We start from the raw sequence: 17,000 nt of genomic DNA, 5'->3' as shown, positions 1-17,000 counted from the left end.
TCACAAAGAAGTGGTCCGTCATCAAGTAGTTCCCCATAACTATTGTCAAAGAAGGCACATACCGAGTGCACTGCATGGTATAGTCACCTGGTACTAGGACTGAAAAGCCCTCAAACTCAGTCGTGGTGAGGCCCCTCCTTTGAACCAACTGGGCATCTATGAAGTTGTGGGTAGCCCCATTGGCAACTAGGACTGACACCCGCTGTCCTTGTATGGTGCTTCTAATCCTCAATGCTAAGAATTTGGGGACCCCACATAAAGAAGCAAGAACTGCCCTGGATGGGGCAAAGGATGCCCTTCCCTGTGGAGGTGGTGGTGGTGGTCCCCTGTCTGTCGGACTCTCACCATCTCCCACACCATACTCTCGCTCCAACTCATCCTCCTGGTCACTATCTGAAAAGACCTCAATATAATGTGCTTTGCCAGCAGTGCACCGATGTCCTAGTGCCCAGGGCTCCCTGCAAGTGAAGCACAAGTTCCTCCTCCTAAGGTCCTTCCGTGTCTCATCATCCAGCTGCCCCCGCCCTTGGGTGGTTCTCTGAGGTGGAGGTCTAGTGTAATGCCCCTTCTATGGAAAAGGGGTCCGTGTAGGGAAAGGCGCTCTAGTCTTGTGGATGGCCCCCTGTAGATCTCTAGTGCACACAACTGCCTCCTACAACGTGGAGGGTCTGTGTGACTTCACCAGTCCACGCGGGGGCTCAAGTAAGCCCTCATGAAGGTATATACCCTCTGAGCCTCTGATAGATCCGAAACCATCATTGACACTTGCAGAAACTCTGAAATATACTGCTTTGGGTTGCATGTCTGACGTTGTTCGTTCAACTCCCTGAAATGGGCCTCCAGATCCCTCTCGTCAAAACGCTCCACCACCCTCCTGGTGAAATCCTCATAAGAATCTACATTGGCATGCCCCAGGGTGGCCAGGCCATGAAGCCACCAGTCATGGGCTTCCCCCTCCTTGTGCGGAGTGGCCATTTTGATGGCTTCTTGTTTTGTCATCTGGTTGAGATGGAAGTAGGTGTCCATCTTCTCAACCTAAGCCCTAGCAATGCACTTGGCAGTGCCATCGAATGTAGGGAAGTACATCCTCCCTATGGTCCTCTACAGCTCATAGCTCTGTGTACCCTGTCATCCATAGCCCTTTCTCTTCTCATTCTGCTTGAGCTTGCAAAAATCTCTGAAAGAGAGTGCTTCCTTGAAATCTGCACCCATAGATTGCCACTCTCTGAAATGTTCTCCCATCTATGTGGGGTCTTCATCCCCTGCAGGTTCGATATGTGCCACAGGTATGAAAGAGGGAAGTGTGGCTTGAGTTGGCCCACTAGATGATGTGTGTTGTGCTGCTGGTGAGGGGTGATCGAGTGGCTGGGAGGCTCTAGAAGTTTACCCAAATAGAAATCTTCTAGGAGTGGTTCTCTCTTTGTTCTGCATCTTTATCTCCTCCAGCATCTCTTTCTGGCCCTTTGCTAAGTCATTCAAAGCCTTCAAAAGGCTGTCGAAAGCCATCTCTTACCTTCTCTTGGGTTCCACCATGTCCTCCTCTTCTACCACTGCTTTCCCCTTGTCCTCCATGTCTGGAGTAATCTCCAACTCTCTTTCTCTGCTCTGGTATCTCTGCCTTCTGTATGTGATGTTTTGTTGGTCCCCTTCTCTCATAGGAGAAAATCCCCACAACTGAGCCAAGACCTAGGCTCTGATACCACTGTAATGTTCCTAAGTAGGAATACAAGTGATATACAAGCATACAATCAATTCAACAAATAGAAAAACGAAATAGACACTAAGCACCCATGAAACGCTGGAAATAAGGAATTGCTGAGCCATTTTATTACTTCTTCAAGAGTTAAATACAATAGTAAATAGAATGGTGCACTTGGGCTTGTCTCAATGGATAAGCATGACCAAACCCAAGTGAGCAATGATTGAATTGACGGCTACTACAACTGTTGCACTAAATTGCATTGCGCTGCCCAGAAAACTGCTCTTTCTGCTGACTTCGAAGGGATGGAATCACTACTTCCAGTGCTCAGAAAATTATGCTATTCGAGCTCCTTACTCCTTGGCCTAAACCCAACAAAACCCACGAAGGAATTTGGCTGGTTTAGAGTTATGAAATTCGACCCCCAAGGAGCCCAACCTCAGCTGCAATTGCAAAACGCGGCCTACTGGATTCAAAGTGTAAAACCTCTTGGGAAGTGTCCAAAGATGCTGAGATGATCCCTCCTACAGATCTCATGAATTCCCGGATGAGTTTTCGCACTGTAGCTCTTGCCCTCAAGACCCACGAAATTTTTGAACTAGCCCTCTACACTGTCTCCCAGGTCTGGAATTCGAACTGCTGGGTTGCTGACTTCTTTGGCTCCAAAACTCTCACTGAATGTTGGCCCAATGTTGTCCTTCAGATTCCTTGGCTCCTCTGACAATTGGCCTATCCAAGGTGGTTCAATCTCCCTCTAGGTGTTCTCACTGTGGCCCAGAAATACGCATTTCCCGTGTAGTTGAGCAATGGTGCTATGGAAAGTCCTTGGAACTCCTGAAAATGCTTGTGGAATTGCCTTCCTAGGGTGGGCACTCGAAGTCCCTTGAAGGTAAGGTTAAATCACCCGCTTGAGAGATTCGTGGCTGAACAACCAGTTGACTGGGCTAAGTAGCTGAGTAAACAGTCAAGTAAATTCGATATGCAAGGTGAATGAATGATATAAATAAGAGCCTCCTCCTTTTGTCTTCGTGGGCCTTCCTTGCCTCATGTGGGCCCCTCCAATCAGCATTTCGAATTCTCTCCAAGCCATTCGAATGGCCTAGTTCAAATTCCCACCTGGATGGTCCCTGTTAGTGTCAGTCTTGTTAGCCTGTCACCTGGATCAAATGTGCTTTTATAATTGCTTGTCAGGACTATCAAAATCAAATTTTTCATGTCACTAGGTTTACACAGTAAAATTTGGTCACTATTTGGTCAGTCTAGAAATGAGGTCAGTCTTTTGAAAATTCACTCATGCTGGTCACCTATCACATTTTCTATGAAGGTGTCATAATAAAAACAAGTCAGTCATCATCATCATTCCATTTAGTTTCAGGTCATCCATTAGGTCGCTAGGGTTTCCAAGGTCCATCATTTTCATGAATAAATCCAGCAGTGAAAAGACCATGACAAGTAGCTCTTTGGTATTGATTTGTGAGTTATCACACATTCATCATGTTTTCATGTTTGAAAAGTTCCAGTACTCAGGAAAGTGAAAAGACAGCTCAGGTTTCAGCATTAAAGGTGACTCTGTTTTCAAAAGTGAAAAAATCAGTTTTTCAAAGGTTTGTGGGTCCCATTTCTTTTTAAAAAGAGAAATAATTTTGCCTATATAAACTCAAAAGCCCCAAACTTGTTTCATTTACCTCTTATTCACTCTTGAGTATCGAGCTCTCCACTCCAAAAGAGAGAAAAAGTCGATTTTTTAGGCAAAATTGGAAAAAATCTCAAGGCGTTGCGCACAGAGACAAGGCGCTGCGCTTGGAGGCTTGGCGCTGCGCACAGATACACTATGCTGTGCATGGGCTAGAGTATCCAGAAAACGCCCAAATCTCTCCCAAATTCAATTTTTTGGCTTGTTAACCTGATTTCATTGCTTCCTAAGCCAAGCAACAAGTAAGTACACCATTATTCTTCCTTCTTTGCTTTTCAAAATCATCTCATGCCAATGATTTTTTCAATTAGGGTTTTGTAGTGAAATATTGTTAAGTTATGGTATGTTCTATGCTTATAACAGTTTACTTCTTTTTCTTATTATATTCCACCGATTAGCAATCACATGTACATAAAGTAAAGTGCAGATAGAACATTAAACGATCGACAGAAAACAAGCCAAGACAAGAGACACAAGATGTGGCAGCTAGCCAGGGACAAACCCCACAATGTGTGGGGAAACCCTTTGATCAAATCTTCTTTTATCTTCAATAATTCAGCAAAGAGAAATAGTACAATAAATCTGATTCATATCAGCAGTAGCAAACCCTAGATCAGCAACATGAGCATTAGCGGCTTCATTATCAAACTAGGGCAGACCATATCTCACAAACCGACAGTCGGATTGACTTCATTCCACCACCAAAAGTTTCGGCTTCCAGAGGAGGTTCAGATGAACCTATAGCGCAGTTCAGATGAGGAGATCTTCTAGGCCACGCAAGTCAATCTTTGCTTCTGCAGTTGCAGCTTCAGTTTCAGCAGTTTCCGGCTTCAAACTAGGGTAGTCGATATCTTGCAAACCGTTCGTCGGATTGACTTCATTCCACCACCAAAAGTTGCGGCTTTCAGAGGAGGTTCAGATGAACCTACAACGTAGTTCCAAAGAGGAGATCTTCTAGGCCACGCAAGTCAATCTTTACTTCTGCAGTTGCAGCTTCAGTTTCAGCAGTTTCCGGCTTCAAACTAGGGCAGTCGATATCTTGCAAACCGTTCGTCGGATTGACTTCATTCCACCACCAAAAGTTGCTCAAATGCTCTTGCCATCCTCTAAAAACCCATTTGCTCAGATTTTATAGAGGTGGCTCAGTTTTGGAGAAAAGTGCAAAAAAGTGGCAAAAAACTAGCATTCTAGACCCTTTTTTGACAGGTGTTGTGCACCTAGAGCGACCTTGGGAGAATGGATTTTTGAAGGCCTTCCCATGGTCCAAATTCAAAAATTCAAATTGCTCTAGAAACTAGACTTGAATGTCTAGTTGACTGTTCTCTCATATTTGAATTTTGACCTCTAGAAGGCACCTGAAAATCAGCTCAAAGTCGGTGTTGCGTTTTTGCACTTTCTATGTTTTAAATTGTAATTTTCACTGTGTAAAATTTCTAGTTTCCAGTTTGACTTAGTCAAAGTCAAACCTCTTTATGTAATGGCACTAGTTTCGAGGCTAGGTGATGTAGGCATGAATAAATGTACATCATAGGTTGTTTTTGATGTTTATTAGGCCTCATAAAGGAAGCAAATCCTTAAACAAACTCTCCAAGAAGTGTTTGAGTTTCACCTTCTCACTCTCACCTGTTGGTTGAGAGAATCTTGTAGTCAGTTCCTCCACCAAGGAATTCAACTCCTGAAGGTGGGAAAGTAGTTTAGGAGAGTCTATGTGTGTAATTTCTCTTCAGGAGAAGAGGGTTGAACTTTTTGTGGAGGAGGCTTGCATGTAATCATCTTTTCAGCTAATACAGAGACAGTTGCAGCTATTTTTAAGGAACTCTAGCCCAATGAGTTCATCGTGTTTGTTATTCATTTTATTTGTTTTCTAATGGTTAAAACATCTTTATCTCTTCTTTATATGGATTCCTTGCAGTGAAATACACAGAATTCTTGTTCACAAGCTCTGTTTATCTGGTTTTCATAATTATGTTTATGTCTTCCTAAGCTAATGATATCATGTTTACTTATGCTCATTAGTTTCTCTACACTCTCTCTTCTATACTACATTGACAATAGTCTAAATACACTATGGTCTTCTGACATCTAGCTCCTTTCCATATTTGCTTCTGCACTCCTACAACCTAGACCTATTTGTGGCTCCAAACCCTAGTCCAACAAACCCTAAAATCCAAATTTTCATAAACACACAAACAATCATATATATCTAGCCTAAAACTCATTTTCTTTAAAGTCATATCATTGATAAAAGACTTTGAGAGATCCCTCTCATGCTTAGTAGGGCTAGCTACTGAGCTGAAGTGGTTTGAGGTTACCCTTCTCGATTTCCTTTTCAGCCTAGGAAATTGTAAGGACTAATAGTCCCCACCTTCCACTAGCAATCTAATTAAGCTGAAATTTCTCCTAAGTCCCTAAGTCAAAACTGTTGGGTCCTTTTCCTTAGCCAAAAATGTGAAAAAATGTGTAGAGATAACCTGTTACAAATGTGTTTGAGAAGGGACATGACAACTGATCAGCTCCTGGTCTTCGACTACTGCATCTGTCTCTCCAAATAATCCACTGCATCATCTGCCATTAAGTCCATCTCGCTACTATTGAATCTGGGGCTCACGTAGTAAGGAATTGATCCAAGAGGTGGACTCCTCAAGGATCCTGCCCACATGTAGTCCTCCTGATTACAGCTCAATATCGACCCATTTCCCTCCTGGAGATGCGTGGGCACTCATGGCAAACTCATCTTCGTCAATCTTTGTTAGCGCAGCGTTAGGATCATGTTTCTCATGCTTATCCTTTTGCTTCAAAGGACATTGGGATGCAAAGTGGCCCATCTCGCCACATATGAAACATTTCACCTTCGAAATGTCCTCCCGGTTCGGCTTCTGTTGTCCCCTCGATGCTAGAGTTGCGTTCTCATTCTCCTCCTTGGTCTTCCTGCCACTCCCACTGCTTCCATTGAGGTCGACCTTTACTAGGTCCCTCCTTAATTCCTCTTGTTGAAGAGCTGCCCACATCTCCTCCCATGAAGGTAGTCTTTACCTGCCCAATATACTTTGGACGAAGACTTGCCATTCATCCAAGATTCCATTCAGGGCTATCCTTACCATCGCAGTAGACTGAGAAGTAGACCCCACTGCAGTAAGCTGGTCTCTGGTGTCCTGAAGACGTTGATGATAGGAGTTAACTCCTTCTCCCTTTTGCATCAACGTCCGTTGTAACTTCTGTTCTAGGTACATCTTCTGTTGTTCGGTACAGCCTTCATACAATGAAGACAAAGCTTCCCACATCTCTCGGCCTGTATCTTTGCCTTGAAAGTGCGAGACCACATGATCTCAAACTCCATCGAGTATGAACCTCTTCGCCTTCCCCTGCTCGACCTTGTACTTTTTCCTTTGATCATTGTCAGCGGGAACAATCACAACACTCTTGACGTAGGCTTCGAGATCGTACTCCTCCAGAACAGCTAAGATTCTGGTCTTCCATATGACATAGTTGGAAGCTCCTTCCAACCTGGCCTGATCTTTGAGCCCATGTAATGCCATCTCACCCAACTGTCGAACTTACTCCTTTAGTCATTGCTCAGCATTGCTGCCTGGCAAGTGAGAAATTCAAACTTTTTGGAAAAAAGTTCTCTTAGGAGAAAATTCCCCTTCTATGTGTTTGCCCCATTTCCCTCTTGGAGATGCGTGGGAACTCATGGCAAACCATCTTCATCAATCTTTGTTGAAGCAGCCTTAGGATCATGTTTCTCATCCTTATCCTTTTGCTTCAAAGGACACTGGAATGCAAAGTGGCCCATCTCGCCACATCTGAAACATTTCACCTTTGAAATGTCCTTCTCGCGCTTTGGCTTATGCTGTCCCTTTGATGTTAGAGCTGCGTTCTCCTCCTCCTCCTTGGTCTTTGTGCTACTCCCACTGCTGCCATTGAGGTTAACCTTTACTAGTTCCCTCCTTAATTCCTCATGTTGAAGCGTTGCCCACATCTCCTCCCATGAAGGTAGTCTTTCCCTGCCCAATATACTTTGGACGAAGACTTGCCATTCATTCGAGACTCCATTCAGGGCTATCCTTACCATCGCGGTAGACTAAGGATTAGACCACACTACAGGAAATCTGAATCTACTTCACCTACTCGATTTTAATATACATTATCAAGTTATTCCCTAAATACTGAAGCAAATTACTTCTGCAGCCTACACTACTTAAAATTTGATTACATGAAACAGAAAACTGAGCAAAGAACAAGATACATAGGACACAATAGTCCCCAGAAAAACCCAATATGGGAAAACTGTTGCAGCAACTCTGAGGGTTTTATTATTATGCAGTAGCAAAATTTGAATACATAACTGAATACCTCACAAGGTTATTTAGTTACAAAGAGAAATAACGACAAAAGCTTTGTGAGTTACCTCACACAATCATTGAGAAAAAGTTATGGCTGTTCCGGCTACTGGATGAGATGCCCCTGGCAGGCATTGCACTAGCTCCGCATTGCCTCTATGCTGTCCCAATGTCAACCCTTGCAGACACTGTGTCACCCAGTTGGCAATTCGATCAGAAGCCCAGAGTCACTGCTCTCAGCATCCCGGTCTCACACTCCAGATTCTGGTTGCTGAAACTGACTCTCTTCTTTGACTTTCGACTTTCTCTCTTTGCCTCTGCGTCACTTCTGTGTGTCCCTTTTGGCCCTGCATCAAGGCCTTTGGATCACTTACTGCCTCTCTCCGTTGATGTATCTCCGACTGAGAATCACTCTCTCCGGAAGCTGCTATCCCTGCCCCTCAACTGCAAGATCTCCCCAATTGATATTCCTCCTGAGAAAATCGATTTCCTCAATCTCTGTGTGTGTGTCTAACTGAACCCCAAGCCTCCCTATACTTTTCTCATTGAGACTTCAACGACCGAGATTAAGTCTCTAATCAACGGCTAAGATTAAAACTTGACTTGATCCGCCTTCTAGATCATTCTCACCCATATTTTGATTAATACCCATTAATATTTTAATTTTCCTAAGTTTAGACTTAGGAACCCCATTAAAAATATTAATTATTTTAATAAAATACAATCTGGGTGGAATTTCACCAAATGGTTTCTGGGTTCTTTAGAACTCATGTGCCTTAGTGTCTCCACTAATTTTCAAGGCTAGAGCATTTCTGATGCTACCAAAAACTAACATTGGATGCCTCCTAGTAGAAACTCTTGCAGAATTTGAATTATGTGGAGTTGCCACTTGAGCAAGAATCTAATCCTAAAGTCTAACATGCAAAATGTGAAGATTCCACAACCGGAATCCTAATGTAGCAACTGGAAATAATTCTCCTAATTGTTAAATTAATTTAAACAATTTAGTTACTATGTGCTATAGAAAATACTGAATCAATCACACTGCAACCTACACAAATAAACTGCGGAAGAGGTAAACATTGGAAGAAATACTAACGCACACACACATAAAATGACAGTTATTTTTGGACCAATGTCCCCAAAAAAACCCAACTCGGAAAAATCGGTGCAACAGTTGATGGTTTTATTATTATGTTGCAGTGAAATAAACTGAGTACAAGTGGATGCCGAAACTGGCAATTTCTACAGAGAAATACTGGCAAGAAAGTCTAGTGAGGATAAATTCCTCACTCCACAAGCAAATCATTGGTACAGCTTGCCTTCAGAATTTCGGCCTTCCTAGGCACTGCGTCAGCCTCTGCGTTGCTCTACGTAGCTGGCTGGACGACTTGCCTTCTGTTGAATTCTGATGAAGTCGTTCTGCCTTCTGCTGGCGAGAAAGATGATTCTCTAGCACTCTAAGACTCCTTCCCTGCCTCTAGAATTGAAAACGTCAGTCTCTTCCAACAAATCAACTTTGCCTCTAGAGGCTACTGTGCAGCTGTGCGTTAGCCTCTCTGTGGCTCCTCTGCCTCTTTGCAAATGCACTCATCAGATCTGGAATCTTTCCTCTGGCTTCACTGTCCCTGCCCCTCTCACTGCTTCGATCTCAAGCTCTCTCTCCGGCAACTGGCTGCTGCTACTTTGGAAATCGATCTGCTGAGAAATGGAACCTCTCAAGTGATTTCTCCAAGCCGCATCGACTTCTTCTTATAATCCTTTGTTGAGACTTCAACGACCAAGATTAGATCTTAATCGATGGCTAGGATTAACTTGAAGTCGATCCGTGTGAGTTTCTAGAACATTCATACCATAACTTAATTAATTATGATTAATTAGTCATATTCCCTAAGTTTAGACTTAGGAAATATTTAAAAACTGACTAATAATCTAATTAAATTATTTCTAGGAGGAATTTTCAGAAACGATTTCTAGGTTTCAGAAATCTCATGTATTCTAGCCTCTCCACAAATTTTTGTGGCTAGAACGTATTCGATGCTACAAAAACGAACACTCCCTCTTAGCGAGGAATGTGTTCTAGTACTACTGCCCCCTATAGCAACACCCTGTCTCTGTGTCATCTCCTGTCACGCTGTTAATGTCTGGCTGTTGCTACCCACCAACCACTACTCAACTCTGATATGGGTTGCATCTATGCTGCTGCTGACCCTGCAAAATTGTTGCCAACACTGCATCTGCACTACAACTCCCTTTCCATCTGCTGCTGTTGCAATTGAAAAGCCTCCTAAATACTGAATCAACTGTGATCAATATGGTACATTTGTCACCTGAGTCTATGGCTGCTGCTAGTATCTACACTGTCACTGAGGCATCTGCGCTGCTGCTGACTCTGCACTACTGCTAACTCTACACTGTGTTGTCCAGTATCTGATTGCAACTAGACTATGCATCTGTCACTCTGGCATCTGATTGCATCTATTGCCACTGATCCATCTTGCTACTGCATACTGTGGGTTCCCGTAGAAAGGTACTGATCCAAGAGGTGGACTCCTCAAGGATCCTGCCCATCTGGCACAATGGAGTCTCATACTCCTCCTGGATCTGGTGCCCCATTATCTCCTTTTGAGCCTTGTCCCTTACTGGGACCTTTCTTCGCTTTGCAACCCGCACTAGACAACTCGCACTTCCTCTGGTACCTGTCTCTGGCAACTAGAAGTCGATTTGCTGCCCAAATCTACATTCTAGCTAACTCACACGATCACCTTCGGCAATCTCGTACGACCATCTCTGCAAAGCTGCAAAATCTGCTAATCTCAAAACTAGAGAAAATGAACTCGAAAATCTCCCTCTTTTCCGTTGCTCGGCTGCTGGATTTGCTACTCACACTCCCTTTCGGAGTGAGAAGATTTTCTCACAACTACTTCCAATTTGCAATTGGAAAAATTAGATATCTAAAACTCGAGATCCCCTGAGAGAAATTTTCCCTCAGTGTGTGCTCTTCTTCCTCCCGATGCTAGCTCTGCACTAACAACCTGCTACAAAACTGCTTCTTCCAGCTAAAGATCTACTCTACGAAAAATATTGGCTACTCCCTCTGCCTTTGCAAACCCTCGATCTAGAGAGATCGAATTTTGTTGTCCCTCTCCAAAAAAAATCAGTTTCTCCTCAAGAATTTGACCTATTGGCCAAGGTGACTACACTGCCTCTGGGCTTTCTAACTACTGCTCCTCAATGAACAACGAAACTCCCTCTTCCTTCGCTACTGAGCTCTCTAGTTGATCATCTGTGCTCCGATACCATGTGAAGATTCCACAATCAGAATCCTAATGCAGCAACTAGAAATAATTCTCCTAATTGTTAAATTAATTTTAACAATTTATTTACTGTGTGCTACAACAAATACCGAATCAAGCACACTGCAACCTACACAAATAAATTGTGGAAGAAGTAAACACTGGAAGAAATACTAGCACATACACATAAAATGGAAGTTATTTTTGGACCAATGTCCCCGGAAAAACCCAACTCGGAAGACCGGTGTAGCAGCTGAGGGTTTTATTATTATGCAGCGGTGAAATAAACTGAGTACAACTGGTTGCCGAAATTGGCAATCCTATAGAGAAATACTGGAAAGAAAATCTAGTGAGGATAAATTCCTCACTCCACAGGCAAATCCCCGACACAACTTGCCTTCAGAATTTCGGCCTTCTAAGGCACTGCGTCAGCCTCTGCGTAGCTGGATGGATGGATTTCCTTCTGCTGAATTCTGATGAAGTCGTTCTGCCTTCTGCTGACCAGAAAGACACTTCTCTAGCACTCTGAGACTCCTTCCTGACCTTTGGAACTGAAAATGTCACTCTCCCAGCAAATCGACTTTGCCTCTAAAAGCTACCGCATAGCTTTGCGTCAACCTCTATGTGGCTCCTCTGCCTCTTTGCAAATGCACTCACTAGATATGGAATCATTCCTCCGGCTTCACTGTCCCTGCCCCTCTCACTGCTTCGATCTTTAGCTCTCTCTCTGGAAACTTACTACTGCTTCTCTGGAAATCGACCTGCTGAGAAATCGAACCTCTCAAGTGATTTCTCCAAGCCCCATCGACTTATTCTTATAATCCTCTGTTGAGACTTCAACGGCCAAGATTAGATCTTAATCGATGGCTAGGATTAACTTGAAGTCGATCCATGTGAGTTTCTAGAACATTCACACCATAACTTAATTAATTCTGATTAATTAGTCATATTCCCTAAGTTTAGACTTAAGAAATATTTAAAAATTGACTAATAATCTAATTAAGTTATTTCTAGGAGGAATATCCAGAAAAGATTTATGGGTTTTGGAGATATCATGTATTCTAGCCTCTCCACAAATTTTTGTGGCTAGAACACATCCGATGCTACTAAAACTAACACAAAAACAAAAAATTAGTCGATTTTATAGGTACAAGAAGACTTGTCCCCGACAACTGTACCAAAGAATGTTGTTGCCGCTTGTCACACACACCTAAGTTAGTGAGAAAATCTCTTAACCCCACAAGGTGTGGTTGGTGGCAAAACTAAGAGATGGGGTTGTCACCTATTCCCAACTCTCTCCGTTTAAGCTCTCTCCTAGGCAAGCTAAGGGGGGTGGTCCCTAAATGAAAAACTAAGTTAAAAAGGTGAAGTGAGGTTTCTAGGAGATGTCAAGGTTAATTTGGATTACTTGAGATTATGAGAAAATATAATGAGAAATATGAAATAAAATATACTTCAATAACCATCAACACATAAATCAAAGATGAGCATATAAGACCAGTGCCTTCAATATTGCTTTAAAATAAATAACACTTGCTCTAAAATGAAATGTTTCAAAGTGAAACATAAGTAACCCTGTCAATCAAGAAGATGTTAGCAAGATTTAAAATTGCTTCCAAAGAAATGCTTTCAAAATATAATCATTCACAATGTTAAAGCATGTAAGGAGGCAAATAAAATAACTTGCAACATGAAACAAGCTAAAATTTCACTTGGCAAAATGAACATTATGGTACTTTCCAAGTGAGATAATCAATTCAAAACATTTTCATCATGACAAGTATATAAATAATTTGCAAGTAAAATAGCTTGAAAAGTAAAGTGTGTTAATATGAAATGCACTTAACTAAGGTTAGATGCAATTATCTTGGTAAATTTTAAGCTAGATGCCTAATCTAAGTGAGAGATCTTCCTTTTGAACTCTTGCTAAAGGGTAAAAATTGGGGCGACTGTAAGAAAGAGGGTTGATGACACGACAATGTCATTAACGATACCCTTCCTCTCAGTCTTATGAGCCAACATGTGCCTTCGTTCCTACAAGGGGACAAACCACCTCCATAACTGCAGGGTCACACACTTTTTACCTTACTTTGTACCAGTTGAAATTTTTTTCCAAGAAAGTGTTTTCCTTATAATGTCTATCAACCAAGCTTATGCTTGGAGGTAAATTAGAAATGCAAGCTAATCTAAAATGCTGAAATGAAATGTAAGTAAGTTCTCCCAAAGAAATATTAAATTTGCAATGCTTCAAAGTAAGGAAATGGTGCTCAACAATATATTGCAAATATAACTTTCAAATTGGAGATTAGCTTGTAAGTAAATTAGAATGATGTAATCAATTTGCTTGAGAAACAAAGTTGTTTCAAGTAGACAACAAAATACTCCAATACTCAAGATAACAATGTAGCATTTAGAAATGAAGCTTGGACTCAAGTATACATGAAACAATTTGTTACACTAAATGGAAATGAATTAGTAAACAAAATTAAAGTTTTCTAGAAATAAAAATGCTTGCATGTGAAGGATAGATTGCTCAAAGTAAAGTGCTTGTAGCTCAAAGCAATAAATAAAATAAAGAATGCAAATTGTTAAGTTGAATTGTAGCAAACTTATCTAAATAAAATAAAAATGTGATGAGTGAGGTTGTGTAAATTTTAAGCATGCAATTAAAACAGAAACCAAGAGAATGCAAAAGTTAATCCACCTACATATTTCTCTCCCTAGATGGAGAGAAGGAATGCTATGGGTAAAACCCAAGTTCCCACAAGAAAAATAGATCCTTTATTAGCTTTTCTACAATGAGTAAAAGGCCCCTTAATGGGCTGCCCCAAAGCAGAAGGAGAAATTTACAAGATAGAGATCTTTAGGAACTAGTGTCTCCTTCCAAGAAGTGGCAACCACAATGGCCAATGGACAATACTTGAAATCCGAAAATTACAAGGACCAAAAGGGCCACTGACAAGCTAATTTACTACTGTCCTTGAAGTCAATGCTCAAATGCTCTTGAGATCCTTCAACAAATGGTTAGAGTTTCAAACTTTAGCTTCCTCAATCCTTTCAACACAAAAGGTGAGCATAGTCCGTAAATAAATCTGAATTTTATGCAAAACTCACACTCAAACTTAGTGTGAAATAAAAAGGAATGTTAGCAACTAATCTACAAATATTCTACAAAATTAGACTAGGGGATTGGAGCAAAACTCCTTTCCTTGCCTAATTTTCAACATGCTCTTCACTAGCAAAATAAAATCATTATTAGTACAAGAAATTGAGACAAATCATTTTAAATGAAAATGGATTTTGAAACGCAAGCTAAAAGTAAAAGATCTCTACAACACAAAATCGTAAGATGAGGCCTTGGGAGATGACAAATGTGGGTTTTTCAATGAACTTGCTCAAGAGTGGGATGATTCGTCCAAGAATTTCCCCTCACGTTTGAGGCTTGATCCAAGATATGTTTTTACACAACCTCAAATACACATTAGATCCACATGGGCTAAAAGAAATACAATGATAAAGAGATCTTAGAGATTTATTGGAAAATCTACTAAAACTTTCCCTATCTAGGGCAAACTCTCAAAAAATGCCACTGTGAGATAACTACGCATTAACAAATCTCTAAAAGCATAATGGAAACTAATGAATACAGTAACATAAGTAGAAAATGAAACACAATGATCAAGGTATTACCATGCTCAGATGACTTAGGTGGTGACTATCTTTTTGATAGGTGAACTTCTCTTTCTATTCTTCTACTATTTTGTATTGCTTTTGGTTGTTGGATTTCTGTTAAATAACACAATAATGTGAGAAATAGGATGGGTTCAGAATTTTAACCATGCCAAAACATTGAACCTTTTTTGTATTTTTTCCTGTTGTTCAGACAGAGCCTCAAACAGTAAAATCAGCTGCATTTTTGGCAGATTTGACTTCCATTAGTGATTGGCTAGGCAACATTTTGTACACATCTGGCCAGCAGGCAAATGAAGCTGTTCAAATAGAGTTATCTTCTCTCAGTCCAACCAGGTCTGCAGTTTGTGTGTTTTGTTCCAATCTTTTTCTCCCCACATTACTAAGTTGCCATTCAGTTTCTAAGATGTTCCTATCCCTTTGGTTATTCTCAATATTTAATTTTGCTGCTTTTGGTTTGCAGTGTGGTAGTTATCTTTGGTGCAGGACTCGTGACAAGTCTATCTCCATGCACACTTAGTGTATTACCACTGACGCTTGGTTACATTGGTATGTAATGGTTATAAAAGCACTAGTGTATTGCAGAAGTTTGTGAACTTGTTTTCATGACCAATTTCACAGTATTTATTTGTATGCACTGTCTTCTTGTTTGTTTTGACAATCTTCCTTATATGAAGCAATCGTTGGAGGTTTTGCAGGGGCCTTTGGGTCTGGGAAAGGGCGGTTGCAGGTGAATTATTGGTCTTTTAGAGTTTCCTGTTTCCATGTTCTAGCTTTGCTTGCATTTTTTGGCAGCTATTTTTTTTTCAATCTAACTGTATCTTTTTTTCTCATGGATCAACTCTTTTTGGGTATGTTTAGAAAACGAAACAGGCATTTTCTTGTACATTAACTATGATGTAACACAATGTTCAAATCCTATAGAAATCCATTGTTTCAGGAAAATATAATACTTTGTTTCTATAAACAGGTTGTTGTTGATTCAGTGGCCTTTTCAGCTGGGCTTGCAACAACATTGGCTGTTCTTGGTATTGCGGCATCATTTGCTGGAAAGGCATATGGGCAAATTGGACAGGGGCTTCCAGTTGCTGCTTCTGGAATAGCAATTATTATGGGTTTAAACCTATTAGAGGTAGGCTATTCTGACATCTTGATAGCTGCTTTCTTTTTCTTTTTTGTCTCACTTGTAAGAGTGTTTATTCCATTACTTTAATGATTTAATCAGTAGTTGTACATGATGGTAAATAAAGAGAACGGTACAAAAAGCACACAATAACGTAAACATTGTATGATTGTACTTGCAAATGAATGCCTTTTATTATATTCCAAATTGACTGCTTGAGAGAATACTAGGCAGTTACTTTGCAGTGCCCAACAACTTTTACAAATTTCCTATCAGTCTCTCCTTCTATACTTTCCTTATTCAACACTTGACTAACTTTCATCCAACTACCAAGCTCAACCGTTAATCAAGGTGAAACTATCTTGTCTTTACATGAAAGTACAATGTTTTCTTCTGACTATATTGACTATTGCCATGAGTTGTTGTTAGGATTCATGGCTTAGTGGAATTGCCTTGCTTCACACCTGGTAGGATCATCTTGATGGAGTCATCTCAGTAGAGTAACAAGTGGACTTACTCGAGTGAAGTGAGAACTTGGTGGACTCAGTCCAATTGATTTCTATTTAAACAATTTTCTCATGCCAACATCTCCTCTAGTCTTAAATGTCAAGCACCCTCACTAACACCAAACATGGTATTTCATAACATTCTTGTTCTTCCAACCTGGAAATTTAATTTTGGGATAACTACAAATCCCTTCTAATTACCACTTTTCTGAGAATAAGATATTTTACTGCAGTAGCTTTTTCAGTGTAATGCTAAAATATTATTCAGGGTGGCTATTTCCTCAATGGTTCCTCATCTGTGGTCAACATTGCATGTGAAAATTCCTCAACCGGAATCCCTATTGCAGCAACTGATGATATTACTCCTATTTGTTAAATTCCTTTAAACAAATTACGTGCAGTTTCCTACAACAAATATTGTAATATATACACTGCAGCCTTCACTTAATTAAATATTATGCGGAAACGAGACACTGAGCAAAAAAGAAAATACAACACAATGACATCGTTATTTTTGGACAAATGTCCTCTTGAAAACCCAATGCCGGAAAACCGGTGCAACAGTTCTGAGGGTTTATTATTATTAAGCAATAGTTTTGAATACAAATCTGGATGCTCTTCCGACAATCCAGTTTCAGAGAAAAAGACACTTG

The 17,000-nt window shown here is 40.8% G+C and overlaps 1 protein-coding gene across 1 annotated transcript in view; it reads left to right on the top strand.

Moving 5' to 3' along the window:
* The window catches only part of LOC149239767 (cytochrome c-type biogenesis ccda-like chloroplastic protein), a 413,709-nt gene that overhangs the window by 101,718 nt on the left and 294,991 nt on the right, over positions 1 to 17,000 (top strand). The window contains exons 5-8 of the mRNA XM_089373524.1: positions 14,912 to 15,054; positions 15,182 to 15,267; positions 15,417 to 15,448; positions 15,689 to 15,850. Coding sequence (XP_089229650.1) covers positions 14,912 to 15,054; positions 15,182 to 15,267; positions 15,417 to 15,448; positions 15,689 to 15,850 — 423 coding nt within the window. The remainder of the gene's footprint in view (positions 1 to 14,911; positions 15,055 to 15,181; positions 15,268 to 15,416; positions 15,449 to 15,688; positions 15,851 to 17,000) is intronic.

The sequence above is a fragment of the Pinus tabuliformis genome, chromosome 8, assembly GCF_031772625.1.
Source record: "Pinus tabuliformis cultivar Carrire ecotype Pingquan chromosome 8, CPIR1, whole genome shotgun sequence".
Classification (NCBI taxonomy): domain Eukaryota; kingdom Viridiplantae; phylum Streptophyta; class Pinopsida; order Pinales; family Pinaceae; genus Pinus; species Pinus tabuliformis.
This window is presented reverse-complemented; position numbering and strand designations above follow the sequence as displayed.